This window comes from Biomphalaria glabrata, chromosome 8 (genome assembly GCF_947242115.1).
Source record: "Biomphalaria glabrata chromosome 8, xgBioGlab47.1, whole genome shotgun sequence".
Lineage (NCBI taxonomy): Eukaryota > Metazoa > Mollusca > Gastropoda > Planorbidae > Biomphalaria > Biomphalaria glabrata.
In genome coordinates, this window is record NC_074718.1 from 45364035 (window position 1) to 45382823 (window position 18789).

Genomic DNA, 18789 nt, shown 5'->3' on the forward strand with positions numbered 1-18789 from the left:
TTACGGCTCAGAGTTTATGAACAGATGTTTAAATCTACTTTTTTAGACCACTTATATGTCAGGAGACCCTTGCTTTTTTTTTTTGTTTTTTTTTTTATGAATTGCGTTTTTTTAATTTTTTTTTTGATCTTTCCCTTGCGACACTATTTCATCCAATTGTCCAGGATTTTGCTGACCCTTGCGTCGAGCGTGTCAGTCTAATTGGTATTAAAATTTCGACAAGAAACTCGGGGATATTAGGTTCAATTTCAAATTGACAGGTATCCGGATCCTCGTCTTCCTCAATCAGAGCCCGAGGTGTGCCCTTAGAACTTCCCAGTGCCTCTCGATGCATTTAGATTCAAGCCAGCGGAGTTCTTCTCTCTGTTTATTCAATTCTAACTCATCAAGCAGCTTAACAGATGCCATGGGCAATCTTACCCCAGATGCCATGAACAATCTTACCTCAGATGCCATGGGCAATCTTACCTCAGATGCCATGGACAATCTTACCTCAAATGGCATGGACAATCTTACCTCAGATGGCATGGAAAATCTTACCTCAGATGCCATGGAAAATCTTACCGCAGGTGCCATGGAAAATCTTACCTCAGATGCCATGGACAATCTTACCTCAGATGGCATGGAAATCCTTCCCTCTGATGCCATGGGAAATTTTACCTCAGATGCCATGGACAATCTTACCTCAGATGCCATGGGAAATTTTACCTCAGATTTTACCTCAGATGCCATGGACAATCTTACCTCAGATGGCATGGACAATCTTACCTCAGATGGCATGGACAATCTTACCTCAGATGGCATGGAAAATCTTACCTCAGATGCCATGGAAAATCTTACATCAGATGCCATGGAAATCCTTCCCGCTGATGCCATGGACAATCTTACCTCCTGTCTGTTGTGTCGGCTATAATCTCACTTCGACACCAATGTAAAACTCAAAGGGAGACAACTTAACGAGGACAGGTCTATATTATTAACAGAACATCACAAATACGTAATAACAATGTCTGCATTGAGCACATACTCTTCTCAACCTCTAGACTTAGGCGGAACTCCATGAAGGTGCGGAGCTAGAAATTTTCCATCGCTTGGGGCCCCGGGGGCTTGATCTCTTTGGGGGCCCCTGCATTTTTTCGTCATATTTAATTTTTAATGTAAAAAAAAACAATCATTTTGGGACCCCCTCAAGTGGGGGCCCGGGGGATTTTCAAATTCTCCCCCTTCTCCCCCACACTAGCTACGCCACTGACTTCATGTTTCTACTAATGTCAACATTCACTCTGGTCTACTTCGTAACAGCGCACAACTTACGCAGAAACGAGTTAGTGCGTATCACAGAGTCACAGATCAGATTTACAAACAGTAGGTCAAAATATGATCCAAGGCAAATACAATTCATAACAATGTTTTGAAAATTAAAATATTATAATTAAGTGGTGTCGTTTCATATTCCAAGTAGGATTATATACATTATGTAGCCTGCGTTCTGTTGCTAGGTATTTGGTTTGTAGCTTCAAACAGGTAGCCATGGCTAGTGCAGCTAAACTGGTGTAGGTGTATTACATAATGAAATGAATTTGAAAAGACTTCTTTTAAAACCAACTTAATAAAATAACTTTTATTTATAAATATACATAACTTCATTTTGAAAGTAGATATATGTTGAGTTACAAATGAAATGATAACTTAAACAAGATACAAACACACTACGAATTCACGAGTTTATTTTTCTGTCTAATGTCTCTTGACATTCAAATCAGTCCTTTTTATTCCTTAATTACGCAAGACCCAATCATGGTTTCATCAGAAACTATTCACCCTTTACGCGAGATGCGCTTGCAGCAATAGAAGCTCGAAACTTTTGAAGAAATTTCAGAATGTCTCCCCTAACGCGGGATGCGGTGGCTGAGTGATTGAGCACTTGATTTCCGAACCTGGGGTCCTGGTTCCGAATCTCCGTGAAGAATGTGATTATTTTTAGGGCGCCTTTGAGTCCACCCAACTCTAATGGGTACCTGATTTTAGTTGGGGAAAGTAAAGGTGGTTGGCCGTAGTGCTGACCACATGACACCCTGCTAGTTAATCGTTGGCCAAGAAACAGATGACCTTACCATAATCAGTCCTATAGATCGCAAGGTCTGAAACGGGAGCTTTATCCATAACGCGATGCAAATTCCTCTTTTGTCAGAATGTTAAAATTTGTCCCTAATGAGTCCGCGAAAAGATGTCTTATTTACTTAACTCTTTCTCTCCGTAATTATTTTTTCCATATTTTGAAGGAATACTGCTCATTACTATTTCACTCCCCTGTTATGATTGGGCTTCAATAGCTTTGTTGTTTGTTATCAGAACATGTTGTATTTGGTATAGAATTAAAGGGAAATGCATGCTCTTTTTTATGTAACACAAAGTCAAGTTTATAAAATTAAACATTAATTTAATTTAATGAGGTCAAATCAACGATGGTACCGTCGATTAGGAAAGTTAAACATGAGGATGATCTTATGACGATCCCACCCATTACCATGCGCTACATGGACGATGCCTTGTATGTTCCTCGAATCATTATATAGGTCAGTTCTGCCTCTTCCTTTATTAACTCTTTCTCTCCGTAACTATTTACCACATTTCTGGTGGAATCAACGTTGGTATCGTTAGTTAGGAGAGAAAGAGTTAAACTTAACGTGAAATGCTTAATGGTCCGTCTCAGTCCCTTTTTACTTCTAACTTTTAGACTTTTTTTTTCTTCTTAATATTAGAAAAAGAGCTTTGTGACATCCAGTAGAATGAATTTCTGAATTCATTGTTCTTATCTTATATAATACAGACGTTACTTCAAAAAAGAATATGATTACGTCCTACGCGTTTTTCTATGTCAATCTAGTCATGCATATTAACCAATGACTTCAATTCTGCCAAGTCACTGGTTTTCCTGGCTAGCTCAGGCAACCCATTCAATGTTCTCATAGCACTAGGGAAGAAGGAGCGGAAGAAGGAGCACTTGTACAAGTTTCTCAGAAAGACAAGATGCTTCACTACATTCAAGAAGAACATTTAGAACTATCTGTTCAATACTTTTTTTTAGATTAGTTTGTCATTTTAGCTCCCATGATTATGTTTCTAATGTTATCACAGCGCCTTGAGCCTACATTATGTTTGTTAACAGCGTTCTATAAATAAAATTATTATGCTTGAAATTGATTGTTATGGGTAACATACAGCCTCTCAATATTATCGCCAGATTCATTATTTTTCTAGCATTCAAAAGACAGAAAAATTATGCAAGAAACAAAATTACGTTGTTTAAACCCTCACGGACCCCAAAGTTGTAGCTCTACCAGACCTAAGGCTAAGAGGGGCGCGAACAAAATCGTGTTTGTTTAGAAGGACGCAACTGGCAAAAGTTTGAGAAACACTGAGCGAGAAGTTGCGATGTAACTTTTGGATTCCCTTAAGCCATGAAAAGCTATTATTTTCTTTTAATTTTAGCAAATATTATGTGTTCCAATACAATACATTCTGAAGTTTTCGCATTATTTACACAATTAGAGGCCTACGTTATTAAATTGTTCAGCGTAGGCCTACTCTCCCTCACTGCCTCTTCCTCCCCCCCCCCTTTTTTTTTCTCTTTCGTTCACTCATGGGTTCACTTTTTATTCTTGATATACAAAATATGAATATAAAAAAACGAAACAAACCAAACATTTTCAAACAAAAATGGCAATAATATTTCTCTAAAAATAACCTCAAATAAGAAATGTAAACAAATATAAAAACATCAAGTTATATTTTGTTTCGTAAAGATCACGTATGACCATTTTATCACACCACTTAGTGTTCAGATCTTACAGACTGAGCCTTAGATCATGTCGGCTCAATGATCCTCTGATGATGACGCTTCTAGTTTCCTTGGTGATGTTGTTGTCTCCCAGCAGCAAGGATTTGAGATTCGTCGCCTTGTTCAGCAGCAGCATGACGTCATCTTCTACCGCGTTGCCGATCAGGTTGCCAGTGAGGTCCAGTGTGGCCAGGGCCCTGCTACCGACGGTGGCCTGCAGTAGAACCTTGGCCTTCTCGTCTGACAGGCCGTTATAACTGAGGATCAGATGCTTGAGACTTGGCGAGCTGTGTACAAGTTCTGCCAGGCTGGCGCACACTTCGTTGGTGATCGCTGGCTTGAAGTACGTCTTCTTGGCATCGTTTTTGTTAAACTTTCGAGCAGACGACAGGAGAGTGAATTCCAATGTCGTGATGTTGACAGATGACGCATGCGCATTGATGTAGCTAACTATAGAATAAAGGCAATGGGAAGGAACAAAACAGTTTTCTAGAGTCAGGCTGGTCATTTCGGGGCTACCGGTCAGTTTCTCGTTGATTTTCTCGGCCACGCTGTCTATGTTGCTTCTTTTTATTTGAAGGGCTCTCAACACGTTGGGCCACGAGCCCAGCAAGTAGGAGATTCTGTGATGGTAACTGAAGTGGTCCAGAATCAAAGTCTTTAGGCCTCGCTGCTCAGAGAATGTCTTCTGGACCCTTTTGTGCTCACAGGGCGTCAGGTTCTCAGCAACATTCATGGGACCCTCCAGATATAACGTCTCAATATGCTCGTTCCCTTCAAAGCATTCGCAGATGAAGTCCACCAGAAATGACGTCTCCACTACACACTTCATGCTTACGCGTAGAGTCGTCAGGTTCTTCAGTTCCCGCAAGGCTTCGGCCAATCTGAGTCCAAGGTCCCACTGGGAGTAGAATCCGCTCATGTAGAGGACCACTTCACTGACAACTGGGCTGCTTCTCATGGTGAGACATATGAAGTGATCGATAGTCTCCGATGGGCAGTCCTGGTAGGAGATGACCAGTGTGTCAGGAAATCTGTTGGACACAGCTCCAATATAAGGTTCGCTGTTGTCTGTCTCAGCCAACCAGATTAGAGCTTCTTTAAAGTCTTCCAAGTACCTGATGATAGAACATAGAACTTAAACTTAGAACATAGAGAAAATAGAATATAGAACTTTCTTTTTTCTTACTTTTATTTATTTATTTTAGTTTTCTTTACTGATATCTATTTATCTATCTATTAATCTATCTATCTACTGTTATGTTGAATAACATATAGACAAACATCTATAAAAAAAAAAAAAAGCTAACAAGATCCTCGAAATAAAGAATCACCCTCTGCGTCAGGATTTTGTGATTTTACCATCACAAAAGAGATACAAGACACCGATAGCAAAGACAAACAGACACAAACACTCTTTTGTTCCCCTGGCAATCAAATCATTAAATAAGAACAATCTGATATAAACTTTGTCACATGTACATTAAGACAAATTTCCATACGGACAATAAAGATTATTATTATTATTATTAACTCTATAGCACTGTCTATTCCATTTCAGCCTTTTTACCAAGACCCATTGCAATCTTTCTGTCTGTCTTGTCTATCTATCCTATATCAACCTACCCTCGTAATGTATCTGGTGTGGTTATCTATCCTATATCAACCTACCCTCGTAATGTATCTGGTGTGGTTATCTATCCTATATCAACCTACCCTCGTAATGTATCTGGAGTGGTTATCTATCCTATATCAACCTACCCTCGTAATGTATCTGGAGTGGTTATCTATCTATCCTATATCAACCTACCCTCGTAATGTATCTGGAGTGGTTATCTATCTATCCTATAAAAACCTATCCTCGTGATGTATCTGGAGTGGTTATCTATCTATCTTATAACAACCTACCCTCGTGACGTATCTGGTGTGGTTATCTATCCTATATCAACCTACCCTCGTGATGTATCTGGAGTGGTTATCTATCTATCCTATATCAATCTACCCTCTTGATGTATCTGGAGTGGTTATCTATCCTATAACAACCTACCCTCGTGATGTATCTGGAGTGGTTATCTATCCTATAACAACCTACCCTCGTGATGTATCTGGAGTGGTTATCTATCCTATATCAACCTACCCTCGTGATGTATCTGGAGTGGTTATCTATCCTATATCAACCTACCCTCGTGACGTATCTGGAGTGGTTATCTATCCTATAACAACCTACCCTCGTGATGTATCTGGAGTGGTTATCTATCTATCCTATATCAACCTACCCTCGTGATGTATCTGGAGTGGTTATCTATCTATCCAATATCAACCTACCCTCGTGATGTATCTGGAGTGGTTATCTATCCTATATCAACCTACCCTCGTGATGTATCTGGAGTGGTTATCTATCCTATATCAACCTACCCTCGTGACGTATCTGGAGTGGTCACTGCAGTGTATGGACTCAATGACGTGCTCCCTAACAAACGGTTAAAACTGATGGACGTCTTCAGAGTGGCTCCTTCAAGACACGTGCCCAAGATGGACGTAGACGACCGTCTCTGTTGGAGATCTTCCTTCTTAGCTCTGAACGGACAGTCCGAGTTGGACACACGGTACCGGTGAGGAATGCGTGCCCGCGGTTCTTGAAAGTTGGTAGGGGACAGCCCTCGGGGTGAGGGGGAAGACTGGATGCCGTAAGGCACATATCCAATCTCTTGTGAGGTCAGTAGCATGTCCAGCAAGTTGAGAATGATGTCGGACCTGTCCATAATATAGAGACTTCTCACAGTTAGTCTGAGAACTGGGTAGAACTGTGGTTTAGAGATTAACCTCTGAATGAAGCCCTCGCAGTCTCGATCTGACATTAGATAACGACAGACTCTTTTCGAGGCAAGGAAGTCGCGGATACACCTGCTGGTGAAGGAAACAATCTCACCGCTAGCTTGGGTTGTCTGCACCTGTTTTCCTGGGGGTGTTCTCATGTCCAGAGACAGACATTTCGGGCGCTCGGCGTATCTCTTGGAGCTCTCCAAACTGTTATGAATTTGAGGAACTTGCAGACGAACTCCAGTTGTGGTCGTATCGAGTTTGATGGTCGGCTCGTTGTCTTGGTCACTGAGAACGTTAAGGATTTGATTACTGGGGCTAGTCTCTGTGTTAGTATTGACGTCGAAATTGGAAGACGTGCTGCTGTGGACGGAGTCACTGTCTGGAGTTATGACCGGATTCGCCACAGGAGACGGCAACCTCTCGTGGATAGAGGCAAAGTTTGCGATCTCATGGACCTCGTGAAGTACACGGCAGTCACAAAGGTGACGAACCCAGAACTGTTTCGGAAACTTCTGCTTGGAAAAATAATTGGTGTCATTCTCCAGACATTCGAAAGCAACAGTTTCACAGACTCCCTGGAGTGAGAACCTCTGGCGGCGGCCTTTAGACACATTTTGAACGGAGTTGTTCTCGTGGGCCATTGCATGCTGGATGAGGTTCTCAAGCAGTTCAGAGAGATGTTCAGGGATGTCGTCATCGTCGTTGACGCTCCTGAAATACGCAGCAAGGAGTGACAAACTCAGAGGATTACACAAGAGTTCCTGTGTGTGGTTTGAGGTCAGAAGAAATGAGATCCGGTCAACGACGCTGGGCGCTTCAGTCCTCAGGCGAGACAACAATGTCTTATTGCTGTATTCAGTCGCCAGCCCGTAACAGTAAAACAGAGTGTCAACATCACGTTTCGAGATACGACCAGGCGTAGCGGCGGCAATCATCTTCCCGAAGCCATCCTTGTCGTGAAAGGCGTCTGAAATGAGCCTCTGCCAAGCTTCCGACCCGTCAATGTTGTCGAAGATGATGCAGATGTCCTCTCGATTGGTCAGCACCCATTGATACACAGCGTCGAAGGAGAGTGGATGGTGAGGGACGTCGCTGAGGAAGAGTAGGTCCTGCAGCACGGAGGCCGCCACGTAATAGTGCCGGACTCTAGAGTTGTTGCACTTGTTAAGTATCTCGGCCAGTGACATGCGGACACAGGGGACGTAAATCATAGCCTTATAGTCTGTCAGATTGCTAGTCAACCGAGAAGGCCGCTGACGCCGAGGTTCTCGAAACGGGCCTTTTATTCTGTTTGGGGACTCAAAGGCGCCTTCGCCTGGGGAGCCAATGTTGAGTAGCGAGAGATACTTTTGAGGGATGCCGTCGCAAATTGCTTTCTCTCTCTTCCTAGTGCTGCTTTCACCATTACTTCGACTTCTGCTGCCACGGCCGGCCTTGTCTTCTGACCCTGACCTTGCCCTGTTATGCCCACTGTTTGACCGCATCATTTGTTCCTGTTCTTTTTGCTCCACGAAAAGTGCCCTCCGTGACCGATGGTCGCCGTTATCGCCCCCTGCCCTGTTATTATCAGGAGAATCGGTTTTCCTGCACGTCACATTGACGTCTGCTCCTTTGTCACTTCCGGAAAAGCTGTTAAGGTGGCTATTGCAACTTTTGCTTTTGCTGACCGTGACCCTGATCTCTACCGGAGGCTGCACTTCCGGTCTGGAGGAATGCTGTTCTCCGAACGCATTGAGGTTCCAGGGATGCCTCCTGTGTCTCCGCACGGTGTCACTTTCGTCCACAGTTCCTTCGGCATCACCTTGGCCGTCTGTTTCTGACACTTCCGCTTTAGCCTGATGCTGGTGTTTGTTGTGTCCCGGATAACTTCCGGTTTGGTCAGTGTCCACTAGGATGTAAGGCTGGTCGATCTTGACGTGTCTGAAAAACTGCATCGCCTTGGCCCACTCGTGCAATAGCCGTTGACACACCAGAGTCTTGCCAGTGCCGAGGTCGCCTTCAATGAGAACACGCCTACATCCGGCCTTGCTTTTCTGGGACAGGCTTTCCAAAGAAGCATTTTCCAACCTAAAGTTTGATAGAAATTTAAAAAAATAATATATATATATCACGGTCTCAAAAAAAAAAAAAAAGGAGTAAGCCGATTAAGATACAATCAATTAATTTATGTAGCCTAAACATTCTGAAATGTCAATCTGGCAACCTGTCTGTGTCTTATCGACAGAGATAAAAAGTCACGTGAACAGTCACGTGGCTAGGGATTTGGTGGCCCCCTGGGCTTGACCTATTTAGTAGCCCCCTGCAATTTGACATTCGACATCATGACATAAGATAATAGTGTAATATTTAATTTAAAAACAAATTTAGGATACCTATTAGGAGGCCCCCTAATTAGGGGGGCCCGGGGGGGATTTTCAAATTTGGACCCCCCCCCCCTTTTCTACACCCAAATTACGCCACTGCACATGAAACATTCTAGAAGATCCTTAAAAATTCATTTATTTAGTTGAGTTGTTTAGTTCAGTTAAGTAACCAGTGGAAGGCAACCAAGACGCAAAATGGCTCACCGCGCCCAGGACCACGATCAATATAGGGCAGGGGTTCTCAACCTGTGGGTCGCGACCCCCTTGGGGGTCGATTGACCATTTGCCAGGGGTCGCCTAAGACCATCGAAAATATGGATTGGTATTGTCTACTCTTCTATTGGTGTATGTGTCTGTGTGTGTGTGTGTGTGTGGGGGGTCGATGCAGAGTGGGGGATTGTAAAAAGGGGTCGCCGAGCTTAAAAGGTTGAGAACCGCTGATATAGGGGGTTAAAACGGGCTCTTGTAAGTAAAAAAAAATAAATATGCAGACGACAGGAGAGGGAATTCCAATGTCGTGAGGTTAACAGATGACGCATGCGCATTGATGTAGCTAACTCTAGACTAAAGGCAATGTGAAGGAACAAAAAAGTTTTCTAGAGTAACGGCTGGGGAGAACAAATTATTAACCCGTCACTAAATAGCAGTGCCAGACTTAAACATTGTAAGGCCCTATGCGAAACGGTTTTCGTGGGACTCAGTTTGGGTAGGGATACGGATAATAAGTGAAAATTAAGAGCTTGTATTAGAAAATAAATTCGTCTTTGCATTTTATTCATTCTTTACTACGTACAGAATTACTACACGAGCCTTGCGTGTAGCGAAGTCATACAGTGTATCATAAAAATTCTGTTTCCAACATAGATCACGCTCAATAGCAAGAATTACCAAATGTTTGAATCTATCTTCGAGAATTGTTGACCTCAAGGAATTCTTCGTTTGAGGCTCGAGAAGCTTCTTTCCCTAGATTCCACAATTACGGGTATTGCATAATGCAATCGCACGTAGGATTGGCGTTTTCTATAATGAATGACACGCCAAAATGACAATTTTTGTTTTTATATTTCAAGAGATTTTCATGAGTTTAAAAAAAAAAATCAATAATTTCAGGACATTTCCATGACTTTTTCGTATATTTTGCAATTTCAGGAGATTTCCAGGAGTTCCTAGTAAATCAGGTGGCCGCGAAAAGTCTGTTATAAGTTATAAAATGGTTTAATTTAATAATGTAGTAACTCCAGTGGCGGACCGAAAGGGTTAATGTATGTGCAGCCTACTGATACAAACGACTTAGGCCAATCACACAGGTCAACGGCTGTCGATAGACAAGGGACAGTACTGCAATTAACCGCAAGTATGACCTGTATTATGGTCATGTGACCGAAAGCCTTCACGGTCGAGAGACAGTGTGTTAAAATTGACAGTTGAGTCCAGGACAGCAAGGCAGTAAGGACTTGTGGTACCTTTGAGTACTCGAAAATGTAGCTGTACGAGCTAGAGAGACTAATAATGTTTAGTTAGGCAGTTCTGTTAAGTTCAAGAGAGCATTTGAATTTGATGTAGCCAATTGTGTTGAATTGGCTGTCGATGTATTTGTAATTAAACCGCCACTTTGTGACTTGAAGCTCTTGTTGTCAAGTTGTTGTGTTAGATGTGCTGTTGTGTTGTTAAGTAGTGTTTGCAGAAGGCCTGGTAGAGAAGATCGTAACAATAATTTGTATAATAATATGCGGTCGCATAGGTTGCAGTGCCCTAAAGCCGGCCCTGCAAAATAGCGGCGTATGCTACGTCGCGGGTCGACTAGTTTACTTTATTATCGGTTAGTTAACTGTCACCTGTTGATATGCTAATCTATGTATAATTCTGACTGATGGTTTCAATATTTTATTTAGCATATATTTGCTTTTAAATTATAAGTTTTATTGATCACCTGAAGGAGATGCATGGTAATGAATTGTATTTTTTAAAAATTTGCCTTTGTGTGAGATTTATAATCAAGGTTAGAGAGGCACGAGGAGATTGGTTTGTTCTTGGACACTATTTAAAACAAAAATGATTACTCCCCACAGATATTATATTTTATCCTTTCAGTCTGCGGTGATTCTAACAGAACTCCAGGACCTCTCGGTGTCAACAGGTGGAGATTAGTTGTCTCGGAGTTTCATTGTGGAAAAATTATCGCCAGACGAGACATACTAGAAATCATAATCTACTTATATCTGGTCCGCTAAATTCCTCTTAAGCTGACTACAATGCTGTTTAGCATTAGTCTTGGGTTGATGACAAGTTAACATCTGGAAACCTTCTTATCTTATATAATACAGACGTTACTTCAAAAAAGAAGATGATTACGTCCTACGCGTCATGCATTTAGTCATGCATGTTAACCAATGACTTAAATTCTGCCAAGTCACTGGTATTCCTGGCTAGCTCAGGCAACCCATTCCATGCTCTAATAGCACTAGGGAAGAAGGAGTATTTGTACAAATTTGTCCTAGCATATGGAACGAGGAATGTGCCTTTATCTTTGTGTCTTTCAGAATATTTTATTAAATTCTGTTTTTGTATTTGAAGATTATGGTTCAGTGTTTTATGTATGATTGCTACTTTACTTTTGAGCCTTCTGTCCTGAAGGCTTTCTAAATTTAGTGATTTTACTAAAGGTGTTACTCTAGTCAAATGTGAATATTCGTTTGTTATGAATCTCACTGCTCTATTTTGTGTCTGTTCCAGTTCCTTAATGTTTTCTTGAGTTGAGGGGTCCCAAACGGAGGATGCATATTCTATTATTGGTCTAACCAAGGTTAAATAACATTTTAGTTTTATGTTCTTATTTGATTTATAGAAATTTCTTTTAATAAACCCTCATGCTTTGTTGGATTTTTTTTTAGTTTCATCAATATGTGGATTCCATGACAGTTTTTCATTTATTATCCGATGCCGGTCTGTCAACTTGTGGAGGTTTCTCTACTAATGTTTTGGATCCTTCAGCCTGTATACAATGGCGCAGGACACACGACCATAAACAACGTGATAATGACTGAGTGATGCACAGGAACATTTGTGCTTTGTTTAGCCCAGTTCTGCAGCCTATTTGGACTAGCCAAGCCATTGGACTCGAGACAAAAATACACCTTCTCAACACAATCGTCATTCCAACTGCTACGTATGAGACTTGGAAGTCATCTGTCAAAATTGAGAAAAGACTAAATGTGGCTCAACAAAGATGGCTGAGACGGATTTTGGGAGTCAGTTACCACAGATCGGGTCTCAAACAAGGAAATCCTATGCCGAACTGGGAGTCGAACACTTAGTGAGGTTGTGACTGAGCGTCGCATGAGGTTTGCGGGACATGTTCTACGTCAAAATGAATTACGCACACCAAGAGTTGCGATAACATGGAAGCCAAAACGAGGAAAGCGCAAACAGGGACGTCCTCGTATTACTCGGCGACACACCTTCATGGAGGACCTCAGAACAGTGGACACCAGGTGGGAGGAGGCTTCAGACATTGCCAGTGACAGATCTTTATGGAGACAGCTTGCCGCCCAATGCGCCGAACGGCGCGGGAGGACCTAAGTCTAAGTCTAAGCCCACTTCTATACACATTGTTGTACATAAAAACATTTACAATAGGAATTCATGTTTGTCAGCACCAATAAAAACATTTAGCATTATGCTTCTCGGAATTTAGGGCTTCCATAGAAGCTAAAGACAGTTCCTTTCGAAAAAATCCCTTCTTCTTCTTCTTCTTCTTCATCGTTCTCATTGTTATGTTGGAGTGTTCATATGACTAGACCAATACATGAGATGAACTGCACAGTGGTTTCCAAATCAGGGAGCTCTCCATGTAGTTTTCTTTCTATTGGGGTGATTTGGAACCAGTGAAATCTGCCCATGTGGAGTATCACCAGAAAATGCCGACCACGTCCTCCAAAACTGCTCTCTCTACCAAGAGGCCCGTATAAGAAAAAATCCCAATATCAAGGACCTCGTTCGTTTGGCATGTATGACACATGTGTACGTACAACAGAGAACAATAGACAACCTAGTGATCATAAAGTTTGAACATTTCCTGAACAATGTTGACTTAATTGTTGTGAAAACATGGAACTTACGGTTTTGCCTCTTGTGTATTTGGCAATGTAATCTTACACTGAATTTAAAAAAAAAATCTTTTGAAACAATGTTCCGAAATTACGCAATAAATCTCTTGTGAACTTTAGCCTCATTATTTTGGCATAGTATAAAATGTTTGTTTTTTTGTAAAATGTTTTACATGTTTCGGATGTTCCTTCAGAGTTGAAGATAATTACTTCCTAGTCCAAACCTCCCGCAGGACGAAGGGGGATGGGAGCGGGCAGGGTTTGAACCCGGGACCATCGATAAATCTGAACGACAGTCCAGCGTGCAAACCGCACGACCAGGCAGCCATCCTATAGTATAGGAAACATGTAAATGATGATATGGTTGTCACAGCTTTCCTATTCTATTTTTACTTATAACTCGATAGAATCTACCTTAGGTCTCGATACGTCTAGGTGTCCCTGGTTCAGTTCTAGTTAACGAAATAAAACAATGAAACCACTAGATCAAACACATAAACTTTAATCAGCTTTACTGCATATCACACACAAGCTGGACTCCGTCTGACAACCAACACACTTCCGGTCATTCGCGCAGATTGTAAAAATAGATTATAGATACATATACACATTCATCCGTGACAATGGTAAAGCGAAGTTTGTGGTTTTGTATATTGGTATGTATAGGCCTATATGTATTTGGATAGATAGTTTGTTGGCTATGTATATTTTAGTACATTACAGAAGTGATTTTCTAATTTCGAATGCATCTGATTCTATGGATTTATTTGTATAAAATTAATGTCGTGATTGTATTAGGATGCATTTATATGTGTTGTTTGGTACGGTGGTTATCTATTTTGCCTACTGCAATTGCATTATCTTACTTTCTTATTAGGTATAAGAGATTATTTTTTGATTGGTGGGAAGGTGGTCGAGAGGCTAAGTGCGCTTGAACTTGGCTTGGCTTGGCTACCTAGAAGGGGGCTCGAGGTTCGACACCCGACTCGGGCAGAGTTGTGTTTAGCGAGCGACTAAAGGCAGCACGGAAAACCAACTCCTAGATTCCCCCTCCCCCCCCCCCCCACCGGTCCACAAATGAGATTGGACCAAAGCGCTCTGTGCATGCTTTAAGCATGAAAGTAGCGCTATATAAAAGCTATAATAATATTGAAGTTGCTTTTTTTTTTAGAGTTAATTAACTATTGTTATTAACTATACAGACAGGTCAGCTTCTGGTTTGATATTTTTTAATAATTTTCCCTTGTTAATATGGTATATTCAGTCAAGTTATTCCTAACAATGATGCGTTCACTGACCTGTATATAGGTAGATATGCTGGAGTGTGTTCACTGTGAAGGTCATCGCGAGTCTGGAAGTGAGGAACTCTTTTTAGTCGGAAGAACGTATGTCTGATAGGAAGGGCGTGTTCTAGTCTACAGGTCAGCCTGTCCGTTCTGGCCGAGTGATCAGCATACACGCGTGTCAAGCACGTGCAGATGACGTCATCTATTGAGCTAGACATTGATTACTGAAAGACACGAATTAAATCATATCAATTCAGTGAAATCCATTGTATCAGTAATAAGTCTAAACCTAGAAATATGAAAACATAAATAATAATAATAATAATAATAATAATAATAATAATCTTTATTATCCGTAAGGAAATTTGTCTTACAATTTGTGCATTACACCAAACAAAAAAAAAACAACAACATTATAACTATAAGAAACCAAAGTGTACATTCACACCAGACTCACTCATAATTTACATGTGAAAAAGTTTATACCAGGTTGTTCTTATTTAATGATTTGATTGCCAGGGGAACAAAAGAGTGTTTGTGTCTGTTTGTTTTTGCTATCGGTGTCTTGTATCTCTTCTGTGACGGAGATAAAGCGGTTCTGGAAGTTCTATAAAAATAACAATATACTGTTGTTATATCGACTGAGGGGATAATGACAACTGACCTCACAGATACCTTCAAGACTTTTTTTTACATCCTTAAGAATATTCTTGTTGCCTGTAAGACACCTGCCACATCACCAGAAAGTTTCTCAGTGAATTCTGTTTCTCTCTAACGAAGTTCGACCCTGGCAGTGACAGAGAATGAATATTGGTTCGTTCTTCACATAATAATAATAGGTCCACACTGGGAGCGAGCATTAAGGAAGGGTCCCGGATAGCAGATGCCATACATAACAGTAGTAGAAAGTGTATGGGGCATCTAGGAGGGGTAGCACCTCTAGTGGACAGGCAGTCGTACCTTCTATTGAGGGTAGCTTGGCTCACTCTGCTATCCACTTGGTACCCAACTCTCACCTGTGGCTACCGGAAGCTGTAGCATGGGCAGCGGCCACACTCCGGAAACGGCTTTGACTGGCCGGCTAAACCAGGTAGAGGGTATCTGACGTGTCCATGACACTCAGTGCACTGAGGTTCTGTCAAACCTAGCATGTGAAGTCTGGACTTGGCGGCCTGTGCGTAACGTCACAAAACTAGACTAATCGGACAGAAAGGCAACTACCAGCACAGTGCTGTGGAGCACTCAAGAGCAGGACAAGACACACAGAAAGTCTCTCTCACTGCACCCAAACTCGTCCCCGGACGTCTTGACCAAATCTTTCTTCTGGAAAAGGATGGGCTTTAAGGCGAGAGAGGGAGGTTGACGTGTTGCGCGAATCCTCCTTCCTTAAATCAAAATTTTCAGCGCAAGTCACTTAGTCACTCCCCCTCCCCCAATAAGACACTAGCCTGGGCTAGCCAGGAAAACCAGTGACTTGGCAGAATTTAAGTCATTGGTTAATATGCATGACTAAATGCATGACGCGTAGGACGTAATCATCTTTTTTTTTTTTTGAAGTAACGTCTGAATTATATAAGATAAGAAGAAGATAAGAAGACTAGCTTCACTAGCTTCAGCTGGAATAACCTGCCCAGTGTGCAGCGAACATTCCGGGTCTCACCAGCCGCATGAGGAGGCACGAAACCCCAGTTCAAAGCCCTCAGCCCCCTGGATGACAAAAGTGGTCATCATCGAACCACGATGGACGAACTATTTATAGAAAGGATGATGTGTACAATGGCGCCTGGCGATTTCAGACGCCCAACCTGTGACAGCAGCTGTGTATCAACGATTGGCTTCTTTAGTCACATAAGAAGTTGCAAAGGGAAAGATTACCTCTCGACGCGTAGAATAACAATATAATTGAACTCTAAAATAACCAACAAGTTTGTAAAACTAAGAAAGCTAGTAACTAAGCCTACAGATGATTCAGTGGCTTGTAGTATTACAATTCTATTAAATATCTCAACAAAGACTGGACAAGACGTTCAGTAAATACGTTTTTTTTTTACAAACAAATTATGTAGTAATCCTATTGTTCTGCCCAGTGTGTCGACATCTCCCAACACATGACAATTCACTTTGTAGTGATGGGAACTAAACTAACTTTTAATAAGTTAAACTAAAACTAGTTTTCAATTAAAATAAAGTAGTTAAAGTATTAGTTTATCATGAATTTCAAAAGATAGTTAAACTAAACTAAAGAAAGTTAATTAAACTACAAAAAAAAACTTTGGGAGGGGGGGGGGGGGCGGGGTTGAACTAGACCTATATAGGTATAATCATCCGACTGTATGCCTATGGTTCGATCTTATTCTTTTAACATTCTAGTAATATTTATCTATAATAAAATCAGTATTAAGGAATATGTTTCTTACATAAACGTTAATGCACAATAAAATAAAATGTCCAAAATAAATATGTGTGCTTGTATTTTTGCCTTGAATTAAAACCTTTAGGAAATAATGGTACTCTTTTTTTTTTTAAATTTTTATTATATAATGGAAAATCTTACTTATACTGGTAAAGTTTAAAATCTCATTAAATAACATCGATTTAGAATATCCAAAGAAATAGAAACGAAATCGTTGGAGTTGACCTGTATAACTATTTTATAGTGTAAAATACATGCTTGACTAACAATGCCGATGTGCTATTTTCTTGTCTGACCACTAAAAATACAACTAACACTATTTGCATAACCGTTAAACGCGCAAGGGGAAAAAACTGGGTGATCTTGTCATTATGGACTGCACACTCAGTAAGCTATATAGGCCTACACGTGTATGTCTATCTGGCCAGGTTGTTAAAATCAGTCGGACACACTGTCTATTTACTTTCTGGACAGGGAGGGTGTGTAACTATTTTAGTGTAAAGATATATCTACGGACATACTTGACTAGCCACGCCAGTGTGTTATTTTCTTGTCTGACCTCTCCACATTAAGCAAACACTATATATTGTATAACGCTTAATGCAGGGTAGTATCGGCTACACACGTACAGTACACTAGGCCTACATGTGGTCATGTGTATGTCTAGCTGACCAGATTGTTAAAATCAGTTGGACACATTCTATTTACTTTATGGTCAGAGAGGGTGTGGATTAAGATTTTTTTTTCTAGAGTTGGTTACCCTAATGCTTTTAGATCTATATAAGCCTAGCTGTTGATTTAGACTTAATAGATCTCAATAATAAGTCTCAAGACTATAAAAAGAGTGTACTTGATGTTCCTGCAGTTATATTGTTTGCCGCAAATGAATTGATTAAGACCACTAAATATTGACCTAACTCACTAATCAGATTCCCACTATAAACAGAAATTAAACACATCCACTTGGCTCACACAAAAATTCAGAACAACCTCATTCATAATAGCCTACTGCATAGAAGCTTTTGGCAAAAAATGTTAATTTTATAATACTTTGAAGTGCAAATATTTACTCCCATAACTTCTACCAGCATCTTCAAATGCAGACTGTCTAAATAGTTGTTAACTGCATCATTTCTTTTTTATAATCAAAGTTATTGATATCACATGACCAGAAAACAGGGAGTGCGTTTCAACCCTGACCACATGTTGAAAAGTTTTACAAAATTTTAATTAATTTTTTTAGTTAGTAACTAAAAAAAAATAATTAAACTACGATTTTAATTAAACTTTTTTTTTCCAATTAAACAATGGCCTTAACTAATTTTTTTTTTAGTTAAACTAAAAGTTTCTAACTTTTTAGTTAACTTTTGCCCATCACTATCAGTTTGACTACAATGGACCGCCTCAGTATAACTATAACTACTATAACTACTACTATAACTACTATAACTACTACTATAACTACTATAACTACTACTATAACTACAAACTATAACTACTATAACTACAAACTATAACTACTACAACTACTACTACAACTACTACTATAACTACTATAACTACTACTATAACTACTATAACTACTACTATAACTACTATAACTACTACTATAACTACTACTATAACTACTATAACTACTATAACTACTACTATAACTACTACTATAACTACTACTATAACTACTATAACTACTACTATAACTACTACTATAACTACTACTATAACTACTATAACTACTACTATAACTACTATAACTACTACTATAACTACTACTATAACTACTACTATAACTACTACTATAACTACTATAACTACTACTATAACTACTATAACTACTACTATAACTACTACTATAACTACTATAACTACTATTATAACTATGACTAACAGATAAGTAAACTTCTATGTAGGCTACTTACTGAGACACTGGCCGAAAGTGGGATAAAGGAGTTTTTAA

At 40.2% G+C, this 18789-nt stretch overlaps 1 protein-coding gene across 1 annotated transcript in view; it reads right to left on the reverse strand.

Moving 5' to 3' along the window:
- Positions 1-1605: 1605 nt before the first annotated feature.
- LOC106058241 (uncharacterized) overlaps positions 1606-18789 on the reverse strand; it is a 42882-nt gene continuing 25698 nt past the window's right edge. Inside the window, exons 2-4 of the mRNA XM_056038875.1 lie at positions 14432-14643; positions 6257-8731; positions 1606-4959 (exon numbers count right to left, since the gene is read on the reverse strand). Of these exons, the coding sequence (XP_055894850.1) occupies positions 3849-4959; positions 6257-8731; positions 14432-14637 (3792 nt within the window). The 5' untranslated portion in view covers positions 14638-14643 and the 3' untranslated portion in view covers positions 1606-3848. The remainder of the gene's footprint in view (positions 4960-6256; positions 8732-14431; positions 14644-18789) is intronic.